Here is a 16537-nt window from a genome sequence, read left to right as displayed (position 1 = left end):
ATATTGATGCCATGAATATGGTCATAACTATGCGCTTTTCTGTCAATTACCAAACAGTAATTTATCCACCCACCGTTACTATGCTCATGAAAGAGATGCATGTAGTGAAAGCTATGACCCCCCGGGTCTATTCACTTCATATTTACTAAAACCCTAAATTTCTTGCTGCAATTTATTATCTTTTATTTTACTTTATATTTATCTATCTATCACTATCAGAATTAATCCTTGCAATTAATGAGTACAGAGGGATTGACAACCCTCTTGCTCGCATTGGGTACAAGTATGTGATACCCCGCACTTAATCGTGCACTAATCATACATGAAAATGTGCACGATCAAGATCAGAGACTCACGTGAAGATATCACAACACAACTCTAGACACAAATTCAAACATAAAACTTTATATTACAAGCCAGGGCCACGAAGGCCCGAATACATAAGTCAGCGGAAGCAACAACATCTGAGTTTGATTTAACCATTTCTCATTCCACACATGCATATGAGTTTTCCACTAAATCACATATTCCACGATCATAGCAGTTATAACATAGAATATAAACTCTATAATTATGAAGATGAAAATATACTAATACAAATATTACTCTAAGGAATATTTGCAATAGGGAGATGCTTTTTCAATTTTAAAATTTATGTTTAAGTGAATTTTGGACGGCGGTTGACAGACCGTTTTAATGCTTAATTATGTTTAATTTGTGTGTATATTTTAAACTTATTTTTGGAAATTGTTTATTTTCAACCGGCTGATAAGAGTGACTCGTAAGTCGCCTCTCTCTTCTCCCACGTGTCCTTTGTGAACCCACCCACTGTTTTTGTGCCTTCATCTTATCTTCTTCAACGGCCACACAATGTTTATTCTCGCATGCCTCTCTCTCTCTCTCCGGTATTCCATTCTCTTCTCCATTGAAGCAGTAGCCAGCTTGATGAGGACATCAATACCATTGTTACACCCACAGCCCCTGCTGCTATACATACTGGACCAATTACTAGAGCTCGCGCACGCCAATTAAATTATCAGGTACTTTCATTTTTTGGTAATGATTCTAATGTTCATGAGAATATGTTGCTGCCTAAATTGGATACATTTGTTTTGCTTACAAATGAAGGGCCTGTCATGGATAAGAGGGATGAACACTGGAGCAAGACCAAGCATGGAGATGATGGCATGCACGAGGGGAACAAGAACGGAGTTACAAGTGATGATTTCAGGACTTTGAGGCCACCATAATGAGTGCATGAAGCCTTGGACGAAATATACAAGATGCCACTTCATAATATTCGTCCATAGGCTATTTTAGGTGCCGCGTCACCTTATTATTGGGCCAGGCCCATGTAATTTCGAAATACTTAAGTATAGGCTGTTTTTAGAGTCCGTATGTGTGGGGAAACAAGAGTCAGGGTTGGTTTCGGACCCCTCCCTCAAGGGCCATGAAATTCGCTCCTCTTCCTCCATATATACAGCCCTTAGGGCGTCGTTTAGACTTTGGGTTTTGTTTAGATTAAAAGTTCGCCATAGCTGCAACTTCGCGTACTTCGTTTGTGTTCAACGACCAGACCAAGGCATCACAGAACCCCACCTTCATTAATAAAGCTTTCCTCTTATTTTCGCAATATCCAGATTGCAATCTTAGTTTCTTGCTTGTTCTTCGTTTGCTCGCAGGAAACAGGCCCTCGTGGTCAGGTTGATCGTGCTCCGGCGTGGTCAATAACCCTCGGAAGTTGGTTTAGCGATTGCTAAGGCGCGACGTCTCGCACGTTCGTAGTCGGATCGTCAAAGTCGACTCCCACAGAAAATGATAGCCACCATCTCATCGAAACATCGGGACACCTTTGCCTCTATCAAGTGGTATCAGATTTCCAGGCTGCTCGGTGAGATTTTACAGTTTTTTGTAGTTTAGATCGAGTCTGTTCTTCATACCTACAGTCCACGAAAAAGCCACACAAAAAATTAGGGTTAGTTCATCATATCCGAACCAATCTGAGCCTTTGCATAATCTTTTTAGGGTTTTTGCTTTGTTGAATTTGCGGTTGCATCGTCGTGTCAAGTTGCTGGTCTTAGAGTCTAGTCTTTTAGAGTTTTGAGTTCTGGTCATAAATTGTCATGCCGCCGCCGCACCATCATCATCGCCTTGCCATCTACCACCACTGCTTATCCGCCACCGCTCTGAATCTGTATCCATATACCACCACCAATCCGTATCCATATACCACCACCGATCCGTATCCATATACCACCACCGCTACCATATACCACCACCGCTGCCATATATCCACCACCAATCCGAGTTCTTTTCATATTAGGTTTGTTTTCGAGATCCATCTATTTTCTGTTTCGTGTTTCCTTGCCTGAGTAGGTCTCGGAAAAAAAGAGTCTTTTAAGACACTCGCCATCATAGTGATTTTTTGTCGCACTTTTTCGTCGTCGCTGCCCTGATTTCCGAAAAAAATAGTAAAAAAAAAATTTGTACCCATCCTGTCAGTTTGACCTGGGAAGAGTTTTGAGACACTCGCCATTATAGTGATTTTTCGCAAAAAAAAAGAGGAGCGCAAAAAAAAGAGCGCAAAAAAACAGAGCGAAAAAAAAATTTCCAAAGTGTGCTTTTCCCTTGTTTACGTGCAGCGCCGTGATTTTGTTAGTATTCTAGGCTCGCGTCTCTAGCACGGTCTAGCCTAGGACAAGCACAGTACCGTCGTTGAGCGTTTATTCAACTTTGCATCTCTGAATTGATTATTGCTGACCCTTTTTGCTACCATATTATAAGCCTTCCCAGCTCCACATACATCTACATCATGCGTTTGACTCTCCCTGGTAATCGCTCTATCCAAGCTTTGAGAGTTTTGACTACATCGGTTGTCGATCACCGACTGCTGCTGGGTAAGAACTGGTAAGAATTTGAGATTTGCTTGATGGATTTGTGACACCCGCCACCACCACCACTTGTTAGTAGTCTGTAGGATCATATTCTTGTGTGTTTCTATTGCTGCTAACCATGCCAGGATCACAAGCCAACGACTGACTGGGAGAACTTGACGAGCAAGGAGCTTCATGATAAGTTTCAGCAAATGATGAGTGGACAGGTGCAAGATGTGCTAAACAGATTTGAAGAGGCCATGGAGAAGATAGATGGCATGGAGAAGATGTTTGAAATAAAGCTCGATAACAAGTTTGCTGAATTGCTTTCGCGTTTTCCACCACCACCGCCGGCTGCACCTATCGCACCACTACAACGACAACAACAACGCCCCCTTCTGAATCAGTTCGGACGAGCGAAGCGTGTTCCTCTTGAGGATGGTCAAACTTCTGGAGCTGCTGTACCTGGTGTTGTGCTTCTATAGCTCCTGCTGCTACTGCAGAGGTGGAGGACCATTACGAGGATGAGGTTGATCAAAATCAGAACTACGTGCAACCACCAGCACCACCACCACCAGGTCGTCCTCATGCATATCATCGCAACGGTAGGGATGCACCACCACATGAGGTACGAGATCATGACCATCTTCCTAAACTGAAATTGAATATTCCACCTATTCGAGGGATTGAGCATCAAATTGACTTAGTTCCCGGTGCATCGCTACCCAACCGTGCACCATACCGTACCAATCCAGAGGAGACGAAGGAGATTATGCATCAAGTACAGGAGCTGCTCGACAAAGGTTATATACGCGAATCTCTTAGTCCTTGTGCTGTTCCTATTATACTAGTGCCTAAAAAGGATGGTACGTCGCGTATGTGTGTTGATTGTAGAGGCATTAATAATATTACTATTCATTATCGTCATCCTATTCCTAGGCTAGATGATATGCTTGATGAATTGAGTGGCTCTACAATATTCTCCAAAGTTGATTTGCGTAGTGGATACCATCAAATTCGTATGAAATTGGGAGATTAATGGAAAACAACATTTAAAACTAAGTTTGGTTTATATGAGTGGTTAGTCATGCCTTTTGGGTTAACTAATGCACCTAGTACTTTCATGAGACTAATGAACGAAGTTTTACGTGCTTACATTGGACGATTTGTGGTAGTCTATTTTGATGATATACTGATTTATAGCAAATCTTTGGAGGAACATTTGGAACATTTACGTGATGTTTTTATTGCTCTACGTGATGCACGTTTGTTTGGTAACCTTGGGAAGTGCACCTTCTGCACCGACCGAGTATCTTTTCTTGGCTATGTTGTTACTCCACAGGAAATTGAAGTTGATAAAGCCAAGATTGAAGCTATTGAGAGTTGGCCGCAGCCCAAAACGGTCACACAAGTGAGGAGTTTTCTTGGCCTCGCTGGATTCTATAGGCGTTTTGTGAGAGATTTCAGCACCATTGCTGCACCTCTCAATGAGCTTACAAAGAAGGATGTGCCTTTTGTTTGGGGTACTACACAGGAAGAAGCCTTCACGGTATTGAAAGATAAGTTGACACATGCTCCTTTACTCCAACTTCCTGATTTTAATAAGACTTTTGAGCTTGAATGTGATGCTAGTGGAATTGGATTAGGAGATGTGTTATTACAAGATGGCAAACCTGTTGCATACTTTTCTGAAAAATTGAGTGGGCCTAGTTTGAATTATTCTACTTATGATAAAGAATTATATGCTCTTGTTCGGACTTTAGAAACATGGCAACATTATTTATGGCCCAAAGAATTTGTTATATATTCTGATCATGACTCTCTGAAACATATTAAAAGTCAAGCTAAACTGAATCGTAGACATGCTAAATGGGTTGAATTCATTGAGACTTTCCCTTATGTCATTAAACACAAGAAGGGTAAAGAAAATGTTATTGCTGATGCATTGTCTCGTCGCTATACTATACTTTCACAACTTGACTTCAAACTATTTGGTTTGAAGACCATCAAAGATCAATATGTGCATGGTGCTGATTTTAAAGATGTAATGCAGAATTGTAAAGAAGGAAGAACATGGCAAAAGTTCGTTATTAATGATGGCTTTGTGTTCCGTGCTAACAAGCTATGCATTCCAGCTAGCTCTGTTCGTCTTTTGTTGTTGCAGGAGGCGCATGGAGGAGGATTAATGGGACACTTTGGCGTGAATAAGACGGAGGACGTGGTTGCTACACATTTTTTTGGCCAAAGATGAGACGGGATGTTGAGCGTTTTGTTGCTCGCTGCACTACATGTCAAAAAGCTAAGTCACGACTCAATCCTCATGGTTTATATATGCCTTTGCCTGTACCTAGTGTTCCTTGGGAGGATATATCTATGGACTTTGTTTTAGGTTTACCTCGAACAAATAAGGGGAGGGATAGCATATTTGTTGTCATGGATAGATTCTCGAAAATGGCACATTTTATATCATGTCATAAAAGCGATGATGCTATTAATGTTGCTGATTTGTTCTTTCGTGAAATTATTCGCTTGCATGGTGTGCCAAATACTATTGTTTCAGATCGTGATACTAAATTTCTTAGCCACTTTTGGAGATGTTTATGGGCTAAGTTGGGGACTAAACTGCTTTTTAGTACTACTTGTGACCCCCAAACTGATGGACAAACTGAAGTAGTCAATAGAACATTGTCTACTATGCTTAGGGCTGTTTTGAAGAATAATAAGAAAATATGGGAAGAATGCTTGCCTCATATTGAATTTGCTTATAATCGTTCATTGCATTCTACTACTAAGGTGTGCCCTTTTGAAATTGTGTATGGTTTCCTACCTCGTGCACCTATTGATTTGTTGCCTCTTCCATCTTCGGAGAAGGTTAATTTTGATGCTAAAGAACGTGCTGAATTGATTTAAAAAATGCATGAGTTAACTAAGGAAAATATTGAGCATATGAATGCTAAATATAAACTTGCTGGAGATAAGGGTAGAAAACATGTTGTGTTTGCACCTGGAGATCTTGTTTGGTTACATTTGCGTAAGGATAGATTTCCTAATTTGCGCAAATCAAAGCTAATGCCACGTGTTGATGGTCCTTTTAAGGTGTTTGTGACGCCCTCGATTCAATCGTACACTAATCATACACGCAAATGTGTACGATCAAGATCAAGGACTCACGGGAAGATATCACAACACAACTCTAGACACAAATTGAAATAATACAAGCTTTATATTACAAGCCAGGGGCCTCGAGGGCTCGAATACATAAGCTCGAAAACATAAGAGTCAACGGAAGCAACAATATCTGAGTAGAGACATAAGTTAGACAAGTTTGCCTTAAGAAGGCTAGCACAAAAGCAACATCGATCGAAAAGGCAAGGCCTCCTGCCTGGGAGCCTCCTAACTACTCCTAGTCGTCGGCGGCCTCCACGTAGTAGTAAGCATCGCGGTGGCATCTGGCTCCTGGGCTCCGACATCTGGTTGCATCAACCGGAAAGAAGAAGAAAGGGGGAAAAGGGGGAGCAAAGCAACCGTGAGTACTCATCCAAAGTACTCGCAATTAAGGAACTACACTACATATGCATCGGTATCAATGAAATGGGCTGTATCTGTGGACTGGACTGCAGAATGCCAGAAGAGAAGGGGAAAGCCTAGCCTATCGAAGACTAGCATCTTCTGGAAACCACCATCTTGCAGCAACAGGAGGGAGTAGAGTAGCATAAAGTAAAGTAGTAGTAGTGTTATCAACCTCGGCCAGAGATCCTTTCTCGACTTCCTGCGAGAAAGCAATCCCAGAGCCATACTATCCATTTCTCATCACAATCCAATTCTCATCACAAGTATCCAGTTCTAGTTGTATCGATCGGGATACAACTCCAAGTGTCCGTTACCGTAGGACAGGCTATCGATAGATGTTTTCTTCCCTGCAGGGGTGCACCAACTTACCCACCACGCTCGATTAACTCCGGCCGGACACACTTTTCTGGGTCATGCCCGGCCTCGGCCAAACAATACGCCGCAACCCGACCTAGGCTTAATAGAGAGGTCAGCACGCCGGACTAAACCTATGCCCCCAGGGTCATGGGCCATCGCCCCGGGAACTCCTGCACGTTGCATGGGCGGCCGGTGAGCAGACCTAGCTACCTCCTTAAAAAGGCAGGAGCTTACCAGTCCAACCCGGCGCGCGCCGCTCAGTCGCTGACGTCTATTAAGCTTTGGCTGATGTATACGACGCAGAACGCCCATACTATGCCCACGTGATGGTTAGTGCTATCAGGCCAGAGGCCCCTCGCATCAAATATCCAAATCGTAGTGGATTAGGAACGTGCGGTAACAAGCAGAGATTCACGAAAGATGTGACCCCGTCGCCCCGTCTAGAGGACTTGCGGCAAGGGCTAGGAATGCCCGGCCACGCCTCGTAATTATCTCACGGGCACCCTCTAGGTCAACCCGTCTCCACATCACTCGCGGGTACCCCTCAGGGTCGACCCGCCTTTCCAAGTAACAGTTGTAAAGTCCAAGTATCCGTGTGTCCAAACATCAAGGGGAAAACCCGAGGAATCACCCCCGGTGAATTCCACTCGATGTAATCATCAAGGTGAACATAAGAGGATCCACCCTCGAGGTTCACACTTGAGGGGTTGCACGACAGAGCCGTGTTGGAAGTGGTTAAGGAGGAAATCACCCTCGATGACCACGACCGAATAGCTACACTACAAGGTTAACATCAGAAGTGCTAATGAGGTCTTACCCTCGGCACTCGATGGTAACCCAGTAGTGTCGAGCAACTAAGGGGAAAGTGATGTGCGGTGCCGGGGCCTGGTCTTCGATCCCGTTGATCGGGTCTTCGATGATGAAGCAGGGGCAACAAGGACAAGGTGGGGGTCACTGATGGATCACTAACCAACCTATACTAAGCAGTTAGGATAAGCAGGTAGGTAACAATAAGCAGGTTACAAAAGCAGGCTATGCATCAGAATAGGAGCAAACAATAACAGTAGCAAAATCTAATGCAAGCATGAGAGAATGGAATGGGCGATATCGGAATGATCAAAGGGGGGGCTTGCCTGGTTGCTCTGGAAAGGAGGGGTCGTCGTCGACGTAGTCGATCACCGGGCCCTCAGCAACGGCCTCGGGGTCTACCGGAGAGAAGAGGGGGAAGAAACAGTAAATACAGAGCAAGCAAGTGCATAACAGGACAACAGGCAAAGCTAGACGTGTTCTAACGCGGTGCTACACGCTACCGACGAAGGGGGGTAACATCCGGGAATGCTTTCCCGAAGTTAGGCATTTTCGGACAAACGAACCGAAGGGGGAAAGTTGCGTGTTTTCTATGCTAGGGATGTGTGGTGGACGAACGGGTTGCGTATCCGGATTCGTCTCGTCGTTCTGAGCAACTTTCATGTAGAAAACATTTTCATCTGAGCTACGGTTTATTTTATGAATTTTCAAAGTTTAATGCATTTTCAAAAATTCTGGAATATGTAAATCTGAATTAAAAACAGAATAAACTTTTGTCACCTAGTGATACTCTAGCCTGTCTGTATGAGAGTGGGGCCAATGGGGTTGTGTTGACCCAGTCAATGGTTGACCAGTCAACATATGAACAGTGCTAGTGGGTTGTCATTGCCTATACTTTAACTTACTTCAATTTAGATGATTTTAATTGTTTTCTTTAGGCAGCAGGGCCCAACGTCAGTGACTATTAGTAGGAGGATGGCATTAACAGCAATTAGATCCTAATCTAATTAGGCCCACCCCCATATAGCAATGGCACTAGCCATCCATTGTGTGGCTGTGCTCACGCACAAGCACACACATGGGGCGCTCGCGGCCATGGCCAAGCACCAGCAGCAGCTAGCAGCAGTAGTAGCATAGCAGCGGCATGAGCAACAGCAGCGCATGAGCAGCAGCAGCAGTACGCAGCACAGGGCAGCAGTAAGCAGCGACGGCGGCTGCGGGCGTGCGCATGCGAGGGGAGCAGCAGCAGAAGAAGTAGCAGCAGCATCAGCAGGCAGTGGCGGGAGTAACTAGCAGCAGTGCAGCAAAGCGACAACAGCGACAAAGCAGTAGCCGAGCAGGCGCACATGTATCACGACGCGGCCATGGACGAGCTCCGGGATGGAGGCGGCAGGGAGCAGCGGGCGCGGCGGAACGCATACGCGGACGGGCGCCAGGCGCGCGCGGACAGGGCTGGCTCCGGCCAAGGCGGCCAGGGGATGAGCGCGACGCAAGGCGCGAGGGCAAGGACGTGCGGGGAGCAGTGCGCGGCAGTAATGGTCGGAAACGCCACTCCGGCAGCCAAAAGAGGCGCGGGAGGGCTCGTCCGAGTGCTGGTGATGGCGCACATGTGAGGGAGCAAGAACCAGAGGCGGGGTGGCCTAAGCTCGTCAGAAACGAACCCGCGACGGCGGCCGGAGCACGTGATGCTCGGGATCGAGCACAGAGGTCAAGAGGGGAGGAGCAGGCGTGCGCGTTCGGGGCCTGGGAGCTCCACGAGCTCGACTACGTGCACGGATACAAGCTTCGCGAGCAGTGGCCGCAGCGGCGAGGCGAGCTACGGTTGCGGCGGAGAAGAGGCTAGGGGGCTCGGGGATCGAAGTCAACGGGACGAGGGGGAGCGTGTGCTCACTGTGGTTCAGTAGGGGAGGGCAGCGGGCTCGAGGAGGACCGACGGCGCCGGGGTTCGTCGGGGAAGAAGCCGCGGCCGAGGACGAAGAAGGACCCGATTCCTTCGCTGTAGATCGCCCCGGCTTTAACCAATGGTTGAGGAAGAAGAGGCGACGGCCGGCACGCCTCCCAGGCAAGGTTCTCGGGCGTAGGGGCGCCGGTGGCCGCGGGATCGAGCGGCGCATGGCGGCGGTTGTGTTCGGGAGAGAGCGAAGCGGCGCGAGGGGAGGGGAAGTGGGGAGGCGCTAGGGTTCGGCCGAGGGGGTCGCGGGGGGAGGTTTTGTAGGCGGCCAGGTGGGCGTGGATGGCCGCCACGCACGACCATCGCCGGCGGATGGACGCCACGATTCCCCTCTGCTCCTGTAGCGAGAAGGGAGATGATGTGAGGTGGGTTGGGTTGTCCACTGTGGACTAGAGCCCAGTCTACCTAGCTCTTTCCTTTTTATATATTATTTATTTATTTGGCATTTACTTTTAGTAGCAAATGATTTTAGTTGTAGAAGAAACTTGGCACATAAATACCCGGTGTTATCCTAAGGCTGCACAAAAAGTTTCAGAGCATTCGAAAAAGTTAGACTAATTGTTTAAAAAAATGGCTTATTTTAATGTTGTTGGACCATTTATTAAATCCTAGGAATTTATCTATGAGTCAAATGATGTTGGTTTCTACATGATAATTCCTTAGTGAAAATTTGCAACCCAACCAACATTTTTGTTTTATTTTTGAAGAAAATAATTTGACATGCAAATTGAATATGAATTTGAATTTGATTTGGAACAAAGTGATGATTAGCAAAATAGTTGTGATGACTTGGCAGTCAGTAGCAGGAGTTTATTGTAGCAGGATTATTGGGGTGTTACAGTGTTAGAGAAAATAAATGATAATGCATATAAACTTGAGCTGCCTGCAGATTTTGGGGTTAGTCCCACTTTTAACATTGCAGATTTGAGGCCTTATTTGGGTGAGGAAGATGAGCTTCCGTCGAGGACGACTTCATTTCAAGAAGGGGAGGATAATGAGGACATCAATACCATTGTTACACCCACAGCCCCTGCTGCTATACATACTGGACCAATTACTAGAGCTCGCGCACGCCAATTAAATTATCAGGTACTTTCGTTTCTTGGTAATGATTCTAATGTTCATGAGAATATGATACTGCCTAAATTGGATACATTTGTTTTGCTTACAAATGAAGGGCCTGTCATGGATAAGAGGGATGAACACTGGAGCAAGACCAAGCATGGAGATGATGGCATGCACGAGGGGAACAAGAACGGAGTTACAAGTGATGATTTCAGGACTTTGAGGCCACCATAATGAGTGCATGAAGCCTTGGACGAAATATACAAGATGCCACTTCATAATATTCGTCCATAGGCTATTTTAGGTGCCGCGTCACCTTATTATTGGGCCAGGCCCATGTAATTTCGAAATACTTAAGTATAGGCTGTTTTTAGAGTCCGTATGTGTGGGGAAACAAGAGTCAGGGTTGGTTTCGGACCCCTCCCTCAAGGGCCATGAAATTCGCTCCTCTTCCTCCATATATACAGCCCTTAGGGCGTCGTTTAGACTTTGGGTTTTGTTTAGATTAAAAGTTCGCCATAGCTGCAACTTCGCGTACTTCGTTTGTGTTCAACGACCAGACCAAGGCATCACAGAACCCCACCTTCATTAATAAAGCTTTCCTCTTATTTTCGCAATATCCAGATTGCAATCTTAGTTTCTTGCTTGTTCTTCGTTTGCTCGCAGGAAACAGGCCCTCGTGGTCAGGTTGATCGTGCTCCGGCGTGGTCAATAACCCTCGGAAGTTGGTTTAGCGATTGCTAAGGCGCGACGTCTCGCACGTTCGTAGTCAGATCGTCAAAGTCGACTCCCACAGAAAACGATAGCCACCATCTCATCGAAACATCGGGACACCTTTGCCTCTATCACAGCTACCACCGACGCTACGAAGGGACGAAGCAGGGCACGCATGCTTCCCATTCCCGGCACCAACGTTCGTAGAAGAGGCTGCGCGCAGCATGCGCGACATCGTCGTGCGCTTCATAGCAGCATCTGATGCCGCTACCCGCCGCGCTCTTCATCGTCGTGTCCGCCATCACGTCGTGCGTTGCATAACAACCACCGTTGTCACCGTCGCGCGCTGCGTCGCAACATCCACCAACGAAGTAGCAACAAGCCACCACCGACCACTGGCGCAGTGAGGGACACGGCCTAGCTACTTATCGTCCCCGCCACCGTCCATCACCGCACACGCACTGCATCGCAACAACCGCTACCGCTGTCGTGCGCTGCATAGCAGCAACCGCAGTTGCTGCCACCGCGCTACGATGGAGCACCGTCGCCGCGATGTTGTGATGGAGCATTGTCGTAGTTGCATTGGGGCATCACGGGCCAGCGGGGTGGCACATGTTGGGACGGAGCAGTGTCGGAGTTGCATTGGAGCAGTGGCGGAGACAGGACCCAGGCCGGGGGGCCTGGGCCTGGGCTGTGAGGAAAATACCCTTCCTTGACTATAGCATATTGTGTACTGTTTGACACTGTAGTAACACTGTAGCATGCATGGGGCCTGGGGCTAGGTCCAATCGTGGCTCCGCCACTGCATTGGAGCATCGTCGGGGGCGGTGGGGGTGGCGCATGTTGTGATGGAGCATCGCCGGAGTTGCATTGAAGCATCGTCGAGGCGGCGGGGGTGCATGATCGTGTGATGAAGCATCGCCGAAGTTGCATTGGAGCACTGTTGGGGGCTACACGGTGTTGCCTTGGGGCATCTTTGGACAGGACGCCGGTCCGACAAACATTGGCGGGCTGCACTATCGGATAGGGGTTGCTCTGTTGTTACAACCCCGCCATAACAGCAGTGCTCGTGTTTGGAACAGATCAAATGGTTGCAGCGTTTTACATCTGACGGCGTGCGAGGCGACTGATCCCTTTGAGACGCCTATATTTTTAAGTCCACGCAATGCGTGAGCCATTGTTGGGCGGACATAACACGTGTCCTTGCCTTGGAGTTGCCCTTACACTTAATCGACTTGAGGGGGTTACATATTTACACTTGGTACCCTTATTTCAGAAAGGAAAGAGAAAGACCTCTGCAGCAGGGCCAAGCAACGGCATAATTTTATGAACTATACACCAGGTCCATACACCGGAATGACTCTGCCATCTCCTCCTCCAGCCAGACACACGACACAAGACGGTGCTCCCTGTCCACTCAACGCACACCAGTACAGCGGCGGCCACTTTGGCCTCCTTATTTGAAACAAGCCCAGAACCCGCTCCTCGCCTCCCCTTCCCGTTAGTTAGAAAATAGACCCCTAGAAACTTCTCATCTCAAAAACAAAAGGAGAGCAGATTTAGATAGAAACCCATAGCCACCCTGTAGTCCGAACCGGAGGAATCTACCCAGACCTAGGGGTCAAGTAGGGCCGTACCTTAGGAAGTAGCCGTTGCGAGGTTCGAATCGACTGGAATCGGGGGGAAGAGCAGAGCAAATCGTGAGAAATTTTGCAGGTTTTTGGGGGGGTTTGTGTTCTTGCCCTTTCCCGAGCAATTCGTTGATGCGTTTCTCTCGTTTATGGCCTCTCAGATCTGCGGAAGGGTAAGGATTGGCGTGCAGGATTCGGAGCGGGAGTAATCTGAGGTGAGTAGTTTGAAATCTGGGCAGATTTGGTTGGCTCGCGTCCGCCCAAACGGCGTCCCTGCTGTTTCCTGATCCATTCTTGGGTTCTTTTCGAAAAACAAATCTTGGGTTCTTTGGTTGCGAATCTTTGGAACTTCGAAAAAAATTCTTGGGTTCTTTTGTTGCGAATCTTTCGAAGTTTTTACAGATTCTGACCAGAAAGAGTCGGAGAATAGAGGATTTTTTTCTGTTTCGAGGCGATTTCTTGATGGGTGCTCTTCGTGCTCGAGGAGTGTACCAGGAATTTGTAGGACCACGTGTTCATCTTGGATGCGTTTCTTGAGTTCTTTCGTTGTTGCTGATCTGCTACAATCTTCTCGCAGTAAAGATGGCTGAAGTGAGGATTGCCAGCAGGACGGCTGTAGCCGATCGCTCTGGCGGTGGATTCTTCGTCAGGAGGGTGGCGTCTCCCGGAGCCGTGGTGGACAAGGGCGCCGTCAAGCCGCTTGCTCGTCGGGTCCCGTCACCGTCCAGCAACAAGGAGAACGTGCCACCAGCGTGGGCTGCGTGGGCTGCACCCAAGAGGAGGAGCTCCCTGCCCGAGTGGTACCCAAGGACCCCACTCCGTGATATCACATCAGTCATCAAGGTGATAAACATTTCCTCTTGTGGGTCTGCTTCATGGATCATGACAGTTTTACATTGTATGATCATGTGCATTTTAGCTGTGCCTAGTCTATGGCGTCCAAAGTTAGTATTCACAACAGTATGATCTAGCTTATGCTAGTTTTGTACCTTGCTGAGATTCATGCAACATCTGACCTGGTGTATGAATTTGTACATCAATAGTGTAGTTTGTGGGCCGCAATCTCAGTTTACTTTTCATGTGTTCTCTTTCAGCAAGATATTTGTGTATCAAGTTTTACTCCACGTTCAGTCATATATCCATTAATAAACTCTCATATTTTGGAACGACACTCCAGTTGCTCTGTAATGTAGTGCTTACACAATGGATATAATGTTATTTAGGTGATGCAATTTTAGATAACTGAACTTTGATGTTTTCCTGTGTCAAGTTTTTGTCCATGTTCAGTTATCTACCCATCTTTTTTTTTAAACCTTCAGAATTATACTCCAGTTTGTTCTGTAATGTGTTGTTTACACTGGATTTTCTTTTCTTCCCGATTATGCTATGTTATTATAACCTGGATGCTCTCTTTCAGCAATGTGTTTGTGTGTCAAGTTTTAATCCCATGTTCAGTCATTTACCCATCTTTTTTCTAATATTTTGGAATTATAAATTTGCCTCACTGCTTCCCTTGAGTATGCATCGAAAAAAATGCAACATCTCTGAAATAGTTAGCTGTTCATGCCTTTTATTCCTGCTCATAGTTCTGTTTGCTTCAGGGTTGATATCTGCTTGTAGACTGTCAACTTTAGCATGGTGAAAATGGAAATGCAGTTTCACCCTTTAAGATGATATGTTTCCATGGCAGTCTGGTGCTATACTAACTAAGTTCTCTGCAGGCTGTTGAGAGGAAAAGCCGGCTGCGAGATGCTGCGGCTCGGCAGCAGCTCCAGTGGGATGAAGAAGACTCCTCGGAGCCTGAGGATCCAGCACAAACAGACGAGGGTATTCATGGAAGCACAGCACCAACAAATGAAACCCTGGGTGTTGGCTGGGCTAAAGTTGTTGAAACCACCGCAGCATCAGCAACCTGCTTGGGCGAGGGCGAGAGCACCACGGTGGTGAAGGCATCTGATGACTGCTCCTTGCAGTCTACATCCAGACCAAGTGGAGAAGTAGGCGTGGAGAAGCAACTGGCCAGCTCCATAGATGCGATTGAGAAGATGGTGAGCCGGAACCTCAAGCGAACTGATCCCGAGGCTACTCGGCCTTCCAAGACCCCGGCTGTCCAGAGGCGCACCCTGATGTCTATGCGCTGAGCTGATGTCTGCTGCTTTCTTAGCGGCTAGTCCTAACTAATCATGGTGCTCGGTTCTCTGCTTGAGGAGTGGTGTTGTGCTCATGGTTCTCTGCTTGAGGACTTGGGGTATGGGCGGTGGTAGCTGTGGCTCTCTGCTTGAGGGCACATGTAGGATTACATCACCAGACTTGATTGTGTTACTGTGTTTTGTCATTCAGCTGATCTCCTTGTTTGTTGTTCCACTGTAACTAACGGTAACTAATAAGACGATAGATATGGTGCATCTTCTGTTGTGGAGCAAAATAATATCTTGTTGGTACGTGACATACCTTATAAGATTTTCTGGTTGGGGCGCGAGGTCCTGGCATTCTGGTCTGCAGAATGTGTTGCAGGGCAACAGCGATTTGGTGTTCCGGAACTTTATATTGCTGCCAAGTCTTTATGCAATTGTCAATGCACTTACTTTCAAAAAAATTGTCAATGCACTTGGAATTGTTATTCGTGGATGTTGTTATCCTCGTTCCAAGAAACCAACAACAAGAGCATGATTTTTTTTTAAACGAGGCAAAAGACTTGCCATTTTCATTGATTAAGAAGAAAAGAATTGCCCGGTTAACTGACGAAAAACCGAGCTAAAACCGATACAACACAACCCACATGACACGGGCACCACCGGCCAACCTGGCCACCGACATGGAACAGAAGCCACAAGGGCAAATGCCAACGGATGGCCACACGCGCAAGCAACCGACAGCTCCGACTTTGACGACGAGCAACACAAGGGAAATATGCAGGACTTGCGCCGACCATGCCCTCCGCAAACGACCACCGAATGCTGTCATCGTCACTGTTAGATGTGTACAGTCCCTTTTTGGTATATCCTCATTGTATAAGGGGTTTCCTGCACTTTACCAAACATGTATATGTAATGGCCTTTGGCCCTCAGTGAATACTAGTTGCTGTTTATCTAACATGGTATCAGATGCTAGGTTAGCCTCTCTCCCGCACGATGCAACTCCGTGTGTGCTTCATCCTGGTCGCTGTCGCCGCTGCTAGGCTCCGTCCACAGTCTCCGGCTGCCCGCTGCTCGCCTCCTCTTGCAGAGGCGCTCCTCTCAGCCCCCGTTGCAGCCCGTGGCTGGCCGTGCTAGGCTCGCTGCACCTGGCTCCTCTCAGCCCCCGTTGCAGCCCGTGGCTGGTTTCCAGCTCCATTTGGGAGTCACCGCCGCCCAGCTCGCCCTGTTCGGCCACCGTTGCCGCTGCCTAGTCCGGCTGCTCCCGCCGCAGCCCGGTCCGGCCGCTGCCGCTGCCTAGTCTGGCTGCTGCCGCCGCAGCCCGGATCCGGCTCTTCTCCTGTCCGTCACCACCCCCTGCCTCCCTGGCCGTGGTCGATCTCTCTTGCCTCGCTCGTTTCCTGGTTCGAGCGTTTCCCTTGATCCAGATCGAGT

The 16537-nt window shown here is 47.4% G+C and overlaps 2 protein-coding genes across 5 annotated transcripts; one reads left to right on the top strand and one right to left on the bottom strand.

Annotated features, from left to right (window-relative positions):
- Positions 1 to 6257: 6257 nt before the first annotated feature.
- Positions 6258 to 11639, bottom strand: LOC123142582 (uncharacterized). The gene is made up of 3 exons (XM_044561434.1): positions 11537 to 11639; positions 9499 to 9940; positions 6258 to 6357 (listed from the first exon to the last, which is right to left on the bottom strand). The coding sequence occupies exons 1-3, from the start codon at positions 11637 to 11639 to the stop codon at positions 6267 to 6269; spliced, it is 636 nt and encodes a 211-aa protein (XP_044417369.1). The 3' UTR covers positions 6258 to 6266.
- A 1164-nt stretch (positions 11640 to 12803) lies between these two features.
- LOC123144667 (protein GIGAS CELL1) lies at positions 12804 to 15513 on the top strand. 4 transcript variants are annotated; one of them, XM_044563872.1, is made up of 4 exons: positions 12804 to 13037; positions 13130 to 13183; positions 13551 to 13811; positions 14690 to 15513. In XM_044563872.1, exons 3-4 carry the CDS (start codon positions 13551 to 13553, stop codon positions 15107 to 15109), a joined length of 681 nt encoding a protein of 226 aa, XP_044419807.1. In that variant the 5' UTR covers positions 12804 to 13037; positions 13130 to 13183; the 3' UTR covers positions 15110 to 15513. The 4 variants fall into 4 exon arrangements, with proteins under 4 accessions (XP_044419807.1, XP_044419808.1, XP_044419805.1 ...); XM_044563873.1 differs by having other exon boundaries at positions 12804 to 13053; XM_044563870.1 differs by having other exon boundaries at positions 12809 to 13037; positions 13546 to 13811.
- Positions 15514 to 16537: the final 1024 nt, after the last annotated feature.

Source organism: Triticum aestivum, chromosome 6D, assembly GCF_018294505.1.
Source record: "Triticum aestivum cultivar Chinese Spring chromosome 6D, IWGSC CS RefSeq v2.1, whole genome shotgun sequence".
NCBI lineage: Eukaryota > Viridiplantae > Streptophyta > Magnoliopsida > Poales > Poaceae > Triticum > Triticum aestivum.
This window is presented reverse-complemented; position numbering and strand designations above follow the sequence as displayed.

What these genes read in the sequence shown, in the direction of transcription:
- LOC123142582 (XM_044561434.1), bottom strand. Translation starts at nt 11,639, where the DNA reads ATGGCGGACACGACGATGAAGAGCGCGGCGGGTAGCGGCATCAGATGC. An exon ending in GCGCAGCCTCTTCTACGAAC is followed by an intron (nt 9,941 to 11,536) that starts GTTGGTGCCGGG and finishes TCTAGTCCACAG; the next exon opens with TGGACAACCCAACCCACCTC. An exon ending in CCCTCCCCTACTGAACCACA is followed by an intron (nt 6,358 to 9,498) that starts GTGAGCACACGC and finishes TTCTTCTTTCCG; the next exon opens with GTTGATGCAACCAGATGTCG.
- LOC123144667 (XM_044563872.1), top strand. Translation starts at nt 13,551, where the DNA reads ATGGCTGAAGTGAGGATTGCCAGCAGGACGGCTGTAGCCGATCGCTCT. An exon ending in ATATCACATCAGTCATCAAG is followed by an intron (nt 13,812 to 14,689) that starts GTGATAAACATT and finishes AGTTCTCTGCAG; the next exon opens with GCTGTTGAGAGGAAAAGCCG.